This window comes from Babylonia areolata, chromosome 28 (assembly GCF_041734735.1).
Source record: "Babylonia areolata isolate BAREFJ2019XMU chromosome 28, ASM4173473v1, whole genome shotgun sequence".
Classification (NCBI taxonomy): Eukaryota; Metazoa; Mollusca; class Gastropoda; order Neogastropoda; family Buccinidae; genus Babylonia; species Babylonia areolata.
The window spans coordinates 15,814,873-15,824,872 of record NC_134903.1 but is presented as its reverse complement, the minus strand read 5'-3'; the positions used below and the strand labels follow the sequence as shown (position 1 = coordinate 15,824,872).

General features: G+C 42.8%; 1 protein-coding gene across 1 annotated transcript in view; it reads right to left on the bottom strand.

Moving 5' to 3' along the window:
- LOC143301994 (uncharacterized) overlaps nt 1-10,000 on the bottom strand; it is a 19,587-nt gene that overhangs the window by 6,760 nt on the left and 2,827 nt on the right. Inside the window, exons 3-4 of the mRNA XM_076616478.1 lie at nt 6,188-6,306; nt 1,314-1,584 (exon numbers count right to left, since the gene is read on the bottom strand). Coding sequence (XP_076472593.1) covers nt 1,314-1,584; nt 6,188-6,306 — 390 coding nt within the window. The remainder of the gene's footprint in view (nt 1-1,313; nt 1,585-6,187; nt 6,307-10,000) is intronic.

Sequence of the window (10,000 nt, the reverse complement as noted above, 5' to 3'; positions counted from 1 at the left end):
ACCCCCGAAAACGGAGTATGGCTGCCTACATGGCGGGGTAAAAACCGGTCATACACGTAGAAGCCCACTCGTGTGCATACGAGTGAACGTGGGAGTTGCAGCCCACGAACGAAGTAGAAGAAGAAGAAGATGCGCAAGTGAATAGAATAAAAAGTAACTAAATGAGTGATTAATGAATTCATAAGTAAATACACAAATAAATGAATAAGATGAATAAATAAATAAATGAATGAACAAGCTTACAGTCTCCGTTTCAGTGACTCAAGGAGGCGTCACTGCGTTCGGACAAATCCATAATAATCATACGCCACACCACTATTTGCTTAGCAGATGCCTGACCACCCAAGACGCTTAGTCAGGCCTTGAGGGGGAAAAAAGAAAGAAAGAAAAAGAAAGAAAGAAAGAAAGAATGAAAGAAAGAAAGGAAGGAAACAAACAAAACAAACTTCTCCTTCTTCTTCTTCGTTCGTGGGCTGCATTTCCCACGTTCACCGTGTGTACACGAGTGGGTTTTTTTACGTGTATGACCGCTTTTTACCCCGCCATGTGAGCAGCTATACTCCGTTTTCGGGGGTGTGCATGCTGGATATGTTCTTGTTTCCATTACCCACTTAACGCTGGCATTGATTACAGGATTTTTTAACATGCGTATTTGATCTTCTGCTTGCCGTATACACACACACACACACGAAAGGGGTTCAGGCACTAAGCAGGTCTGCACATATGTTTTGACCTGGGAGATCGGAAAAAAAAATCTCCACCCTCCTTTACCTACCAGACGCCGTTACCGAGATTCGAACCCGGGACTCTCAGATCGAAAGCCCAACGCTTTAACCACTCGACTAATGCGCCCGTCAAGCAAAACCAAACAAACAGAAAACAGCCCCCCCACCCCCCGCCCCCTTATAAAAAAACACAACATATTTGATAGTCAGTCGTGTCCGACTATGACCATCAGAACAGCAGAAGAGGCAACTGCTGTTCCGACTATTTGGGCTAGAATTTGATTATAGTGTAGAGTGTCTTGCCCAAGTACATCCCCACTCTCTCGGCCAAGAGGGTTTTAGGACAGTCGGTGTTGGGATGGTTCCCAGAGGCCAACTAGCCCACAAGGCTGCAGCACTAAGAGCCAGTGCAATTTTGCCTCCTAGTTTGAGAGTCATAGTCTTTCACAAAAGACTAAGCTGTAAATGGTTTCCCATTGACAGGAGAAACCGTTGATAATACAGCTCTGTTGGCCCAGATGTCAACTTATGTCAATCTGTGATATAACAACAACAACAACAACAACAACAACAACAAACGCCACTGACGCTTTTCCAGGTCGAACACCTTCACCACCGTCTCCGACACCAGCCGACCCCTGCTGTCGTCATCGTACTCGTCCTCGCGGAGGGTCTTCTCCCCTGTCGTCAACAGGAAGCGGCCATCTGACGTCAGCGAGGTCGCCGCCAGGTGCACGCTCTCCTGAAGCAGGTCAGGGGGCCTGATGGTTTGCATGTGCTGTCTCTGCCGTAGGTCGAAGATCAGCATGTACTCTTCCTGGTCCATGTCCGCTGCTGCCACCGTGCATTGCTCGTTCACCTGAAGCCGTAACCCAGCCCAGGCACCCCACCCATTATTTCCCCATGGACCCATAATAATAATAATAATATAATGGATACTTATGTAGCACACTATCCAGAAATCTGCTCTAGGTGCTTTACAAAAACGCTTTTGTTAACATGAAACATTACATCAATGTTACACACATACACCAAAACTATAGAGTGTGACTACACACACACACACACACACACACACACACACACACACACACACACACACACACACACACACACACACACTCGCATACATACATTCTAACATACATGTGTATCTAACAGCTACCATAACACATACGCACACATAGGCAGGCACAAACTTTCATGAACACACGCACACACAGTACACATTCATATACATGCATGTAGTTATGTACACATACATATGTATACACACATAGTCAAGCACAGCTAACGCAAAGGAAGTGGACCTGCCACAATTGAACTTATTGCTGAGGGGAAAGGTGAGTTTTTCAGACGAGATTTAAAAGATGCGAGGGAATCAGAATGACGGAGGTTATCAGGGAGCTTGTTCCACGTCTTTGGCGATTGAAAAGAAAACGATCTGTGTCTATAGGTCTTACTTCTAACGTGAGGTATCCTGAGAAGTCGAGTATCAGGGGAAGAACAGAGCTGGCGAGACGGGGTATAGATATGGAGGAGTTCAGAAAGATACTTGGGGCCAGATCCGTTGACTGCAGAAAAGGTCAGAGTGGATAGCTTATAGTCTATTCGATCAGAAACAGGCAACCAGTAGAGAGACTGAAGGAGAGGAGAAACAGGGTCAAATTTGGACCCATACAGAAAAAGAAAGATGGATAAAAATGAACGAATGATAACAAGATTAGTTATGATGATGATGATGGTGGTGGTGGTGTTGGTGTTGATAACAAATCATCATTCCTCTTCTTCTCATTATTCTTTCATTCCTTCTTCTTTTTTTTTCTTCTTCTTCTCATTATCATTTTATTTACTTTTCTTCTTCTTCTTCTTTATCTTTTCATTATTATTTTATTTCTTCTTCTTCTTCTCATTATCTTCTCATTATCATTTTATTTCATTTTCTTCTTCTTCTTCTCATTATCTTCTCATTATTATTTTATTTCTTCTTCTTCTTCTTCTTCTTCTCATTATCTTCTCATTATCATTTTATTTCATTTTCTTCTTCTTCTTCTCATTATCTTCTCATTATCATTTTATTTCATTTTCTTCTTCTTCTTCTTCTTCTCATTATCTTCTCATTATTATTTCTTCTTCTTCTTCTTCTTCTTTTTCTTCTTCTTCTTCTTCTCATTATCTTCTCATTATCATTTTATTTCATTTTCTTCTTCTTCTTCTTCTTCTCATTATCTTCTCATTATTATGTCTTCTTCTTCTTCTTTTTCTTCTTCTTCTTCTTCTTCTTCTTCTCATTATCTTCTCATTATTTTTTTATTTCCTATTCTTCTTCTTCTTCTTGTCATTATTTTCTTTTCTTTTCTTCTTCTTCTTCTAAAGCCTAAAATTGATTTATTTAAGACGAGTTTCTCATTTAAAGGAAGCATAGAATGGATAGAACGGAACATGCTTCCAAAAAACATGTCACATTCCAGCCATATACCTCTTTAAGTCAAACATCAAAATATTTCTGTTCGATACTTTTGATTAACCTACTTGCAGTCTTTTGCAAACGTTTGCTTGTACTCAGTCCACTAGCTGTCATGCCATGATGAATGAAAACTTGAATGTATGTGTGATCGTGCTAGCAAGTGAACAGAAAGTGCATGTGTGTGTGTGTTTGAGTGTGTGGGCGTGAATATGTACGTATGTCTTTGTTTGCTTGTTTCATAATGTGTGTGTGTGTGTGTGTGTGTGTGCGTGTGTGTGTGTGTGTGTGTGTGTGTGTGTGTGTGTGTGTGTGTGTGTGTGTGTGTGTGTGTGTGTGTGTGTGTGTGTGTGTGTGTGTGTGTGCGTACACATTCGTACGTGATGTAACAATTGTTCTTTTCATTGCTTTGTTACTTTTAATAGACTATTCCAATTACTATTCTTATTCGTCGTTCTTATTATTTCATTCTATTTTTATTTTCTTTCTTTGTTTTCAAGTTCTGTGTCGTTAAATGGGCAGAGTTGTTTTTTTTTAAAAAAAAGGCCTATACCGCGCCTTATTCTTTACCCATGAAAGATTGAATCCATCCATCAATCAAACAATCCTCCTACTTCTTCTTCTCATTACCATTAGCAATATAGCGCCTAATCAAATAATTTTGCTCTTAGTGCTTAACGATACAGTAGTGCCAATAAAGATACACCGCAACATATTAATTGATTTTTTTTTAAAAAGCGAATATGTGAAATGCTTTTATTTGAGAACATATGTTTATTACTCTTGTTTAATCAAGTAATCCGCGTGTGTGGGGTGGGTAGGGGGTGGGTGGGTGCGGGTGTGTGCTGATTATCTGGTTGCGGTTTTCAGCAATTTATCTTTATTCTTATCTTATCTGTCGATTATAATCAATGTGCTAGTATAGTAGGCTATGTTTATAATTATATTCAAATAATGTTTCTTAATTCTTTCTGTTTTTACATTAAGAATACTAGTTATTACCTGCAGTGTGTGGATGTATGTATGAAACGGTGTATGTGATATTTTTTACATTTGTATCTTCGTACTATTCGTAAAAGCTGTTGTTGACTTTTACAGTTATGGTCCCCATGTTGTTTACTTGTCTATGTTGTGATAATGCACCTGACCAAATTTCTCCAGTTGGAGATAATAAAGTTATTCTTATCTTCTTATCTTATCTTATCTTATCTTACAACATTCATCAGAATACGCAGGCTGGCCCAACAAAACGAGGAAAAATTGCGATCAACGACAAGACATCAAAAGAACGTATAATGTTCCATGTCTACAGCAAACTGCATAACACTATACATACAAACAGACATGTCTACACATACATACATACATAAGATTCAATCAAAGGCAGCTTTGAACGGATGAGCCTTGAGGCTGATTTAGAAGCTGGAAATACCCCCGAAAACGGAGTATGGCTGCCTGCATGGCGGGGTAAAAACGGTCGTAAACGTACAAGCCCACTCGTGTACATATGAAAGAACGTGGGATTTGCAGCCCACGAACAAAGAAGAAGAAGAAGAAGAAGAAGAAGAAGAAGAAGAAGAAGAAGAAGAAGAAGAAGAAGAAGAAGAAGAAGAAGAAGAAGAAGAAGAAGAAGAATCTGGAAATGGACTAGAAGTATCTTAATCTGTTGTTTGTTTATTTATCTATTTATAGTCTGTTCATCTAAGATGATGATATTAGACTGAAAATAAATGATACTATTATTATTATTATTTGGATTATTATCATTCCCATCATAATGATGATTATTAGTATTATTTAGAAATCGACATTTCTGTATATTCGAATGAAAAAGGGGGGCGGTTGAGGTGGGAGGGTGTGTGTGTGTGTGTGTGGGTGGGTGGGTGGGAGGGGTGGGGGAGACTAAGAAAGGAAGAGAGAGATAGACAGAGTGAGAGAGAAAGAGAGAGAGAGAGAGAGAGAGAGAGAGAGAGAGAGAGAGAGAGAGAGAGAGAGAGAGAGAGAACAGAATGTGGAAAAGATAAGAGTACAAAATCTAAAATGGAGAGGGTGAGTGTCAGTGATTGGAGAAAGAAAAAAACAACAACATAATATTGGAAGGGTGTGTGTCTGTATGGCAAGGAGTTCCACTGGGCTGGGACGATGAATGCAAAGGAGCAACGACGTATCCAATACAAGACAACGGTTTATACATCAACAATGACTTGTCACTGCAGAACCGCTCCAGAAAGAACAACACAACATGATGAAGGTATCAGACACACACACCCGACAACAACAAAACATTATTTCAACACCAACTCAACACACTACGACTCGTCGTCAGAAAGAAAAGACCTGAGCACATCACTCCTCTTTTGCAACATCTCCACTGGCTCCCTGTCTCACACAGAATAAATACAAGATCAGCACTCTATGTTATAAATGTGTTCACAAATATGCCCCTTCCTATCGCTGTGGCCGGCTGCCTTCACCTCTACACTCCATCTCGCTCTCCACGATCGCCTTCTGATCCGCTCTGTTTACGCATACCCAGATTCAAACACTCCACTGTTGGACGCCGTTCTTTCTCTGTCTCTGGACCTTGCAGTTTGAATGAACTTCCTCTTTCGCTTCGTCAGGTCTCCACACTTAGCTCTTTCAAGTCTGGCCTTAAACCCCACCTCTTCCCAAAATAGCCTCCCTTCCCTGCCTCTTCCTTGTCTTCAGTTTCTCCAGTTTTAGCGTTATGCATGCGTGTGAATGACTGGTGCGAAAGCGCTTTGATTTGTCTCTGCACAAGATTCAGCGCTATATAAATACCATTATTATTATGATTATGATGATGATGATGATTTATTACTACGATCACTTTACACATATATCACTGGACTGCTCCACATACTCAACATAATGATATATCACAGCACAGCTTAACATATTTCAACACATTACAACGCAACATGATACTACTTTTAACACATGTGAGAAAAAAAAAATCCCGCAGTATAGTACTTACCGTAACACCCAGAATTTGACGTAGCTTCGGCTCTGTTTGTCTCATCATTGCGATCACCTTTCCCGTGGCAAGCGAATAGACCTTCAAGTGTCGACCCCCATACGTGAGCGTCACCACGTCTGTTGTGACAGAATCGATCATCATCATTATCATCATCATCATCATCATCATGAAACCAATACTTATATAGCGCCTATCCTCGGTCAGAGACCAAGCTCTAAGCGCTCGACAAACACGGAGTCATTTGCACAACAGGCTGCCAGCCTACCTGACAGCTGCCATTCTGGGCGCTCATCATTCGTTTCCTGTGTCTTTCAATCAGGTTTCAATCACATACACACAAACACAGAGACTCTCTCTCTCTCTCTCTCTCTCTCTCACACATACGCACGCACGCACGTATGCATCCACATTCACACCCACACCCGCACACAGAGAAATATGACATTTGTTACGTGTTTCATCGTTTTGTTTATTTACCCCCGCCATGTAGACAACCATACTCCGTTTTCGGGGGTACGCATGCTGGGCATGTTCGTGTTTCCACAGCCCACCGAACTCTGACATGAATTACAGGATCTTTAACGTGCGTATACACACGAAGGGGGTTCAGGTTTCAGGCACAAGGAGGTCTGCACATATGTTGTCCTAGGAAGACGGAAAAAAGTCTCCACCCTTAATTATTCTACCACATGGGACGGGGATCAAACTCAGGAAACTCGGACGAGAATATAGCGCCCTAACTATTTGACCACCAATCCGCGTCATCATCATCATCATCATCATCATCATCATCATCATCATGCGTATGTGGAGTGATGGCCTAGAAGTAACGCGTTCGCCTAGGAAGCGAGAGAATCTGAGCGCACTGGTTCGAAACACGGCTCAGCCGCCTATATTTTCTCCCCCTCCACTAGACCTTGTGTGGTGGTCTGGACGCTAGTCATTCGGATGAGACGATAAACCGAGGTCCCGTGTGCAGCATGCACTTAGCGCACGTAAAAGAACCCAAGGCAACACAGGGGTTGTTCCTGGCAAAATTCTGTAGAAAGATCCACTTCGATAGGAAAAACAAATAGAACTGTACGCAGGAAAAAAAAAGAAGAAAAAAAAGGTGGCGCTGTAGCGTAGCGACGCGCTCTCCCCGGGGAGAGCAGCCCGAATTTCACACAGAGAAATCTGTTGTGATAAAAAAGAGAAATACAAATACAATACAGATACAAATATAGCACCCATCTTCGGTCAGAATAAGAAGGAGGAGGAGGAGAGGAGAAGAAGAAGAAGAAGAAGAAGAGTAGGTGGAGGAGGGAGAGGCAGATGAATAACAAAGTAACTGTGTAACTAAGGATTGACCAACCAGCCCTTCATGTCAGCTGAATAATCACTACATCAACGACCTTCCTGCCTACCTACCAAACTACCTACCTGCCTTCCTACCTACCTACCTACCTACCCAGCCAGGTACCAATCTTTCCCTCTGTTGCTGAGATAGGTGCAGCTCAAGCTGGCAATACGTGCAAACCTTACACACACCTGCCTGCTTACCTACCAAACTACCTACCTACGAAACTACCCACCAAGCCAGCAGTACCAACCTTTTCCTCCGTTGATGACATGGTGTGCTGCTCTGGCAATACGTCCCAACCTTACCTAACTTCCTACCTACCTACCTGCCCATCAACCAAACTACCTATCTACCTACCTACCAAACTACCTACCTACCTACCTACCTACCTACCAAGCCAGCAGTACCAATCTTCTCCTCCGTTGATGATGAGTGCTGCTCTGGCAATACGTCCCAACCTTACCTAACTTCCTACCTACCTACCCACCAACCAAACTACCTATCTACCTACCTACCTACCCACCAACCAAACTACCTATCTACCTACCTACCTACCAACCAAGCCAGCAGTACCAATCTTCTCCTCCGTTGATGACATGGTGTGCTGCTCTGGCAATACGTCCCAACCTTACCAAACTTCCTACCTACCTACCCACCAACCAAACTACCTATCTACCTACCTACCTAACTTCCTACCTACCTACCCATCAACCAAACTCTGGCAATACGTGCCAACCTTACCTAACTTCCTACCTACCTACCCACCAACCAAACTACCTATCTACCTACCTACCTACCTACCAACCAAACTACTACCAAGCCAGCAGTACCAATCTTCTCCTCCGTTGATGACATGATGCGCAGCTCTGGCAATACGTCCCAACCTTACCTAACTTCCTACCTACCTACCCACCAACCAAACTACCTATCTACCTACCTACCTACCTACCAACCAAACTACCTACCAAGCCAGCAGTACCAATCTTCTCCTCCGTTGATGACATGGTGTGCTGCTCTGGCAATACGTCCCAACCTTACCTAACTTCATACCTACCTACCCGCCCATCAATCAAACTACCTATCTACCTACCTACCTACCTACCAAACTACCTGCCTACCTACCAAGCCAGCAGTACCAATCTTCTCCTCCGTTGATGATGAGTGCTGCTCTGGCAATACGTCCCAACCTTACCTAACTTCATACCTACCTACCTACCTGCCCATCAACCAAACTACCTATCTACCAAACTACCTACCTACCAACCAAGCCAGCAGTACCAATCTTCTCCTCCGTTGATGACATGGTGTGCTGCTCTGGCAATACGTCCCAACTTTACCTACCTACATACCTACCTACCTACCCACCCACCTACCTACCTACCTAGCTACCTACCAAACTACCTACCTACCAAGCCAGCAGTACCAATCTTCTCCTCCGTTGATGACACGGTGTGCTGCTCTGGCAATACGTCCCAACCTTACCTAACTTCCTACCTACCTACCCACCAACCAAACTACCTATCTACCTACCTACCAAACTACCTACCTACCTACCAAGCCAGCAGTACCAATCTTCTCCTCCGTTGATGAGACGGGTGCTGCTCTGGCAATACGTGCCAACTTTACCTACCTACCTGCCTACCTACCTTCCCACCTACCTACCTACCTACCAAAATACCTACCCAGCCAGTAGTACCAACCTTTCCCTCTGTTGATGAGATGAATGTTGTTCTGGCGATGCGTGCCAACCTTACCTACCAAACTACCTACCAAGATAAGATGAGTACTGTTCTGGCAACATGTCCCAACCTTACCAACCCACCTACCTACCTACCCAGCCAGTAGTACCAACCTTTCCCTCTGTTGATGAGATGAATGTTGTTCTGGCAATACGTGCCAACTTTACCTACCTACCTACCTGCCTACCTACCTACCCACCTACCTACCTACCTACCAAAATACCTATCCAGCCAGAGCACTAAACTTTCCCTCCGTTGATGAGATGAATGTTGTTCTGGCGATGCGTGCCAACCTTACCTACCAGACTACCTACCAAGATAAGATGAGTACTGTTCTGGCAACATGTCCCAACCTTACCAACCCACCCACCTAACGTCCATATTCTAAATATATTTGTTTAATAATTACGATGTAATAATTAATTGCAATGTTTTTAAAAGCGAATATGTGAAATGCTTTTATTTGAGAACATATGTTTATTACTCTTATTTAATCAAGTTATCCGCTTGTGTGGGGTTGGGGGTGGGGGTGGGGGTGGGGGGGGGGGGGGGGGGGGGGGTGGGGGGGGGGGGTACGGGTGTGTGCTGATTATCTGGTTGTGGTTTTCCGCAATTCATCTTTATTCTTATCTTATCTGTCTATTATAGTCAATGTGCAGTATAGTAGGCTATGTTTATAATTATATTCAAATAAGTTTCTTAATTCTTTCTGTTTTTACATTAAGAATA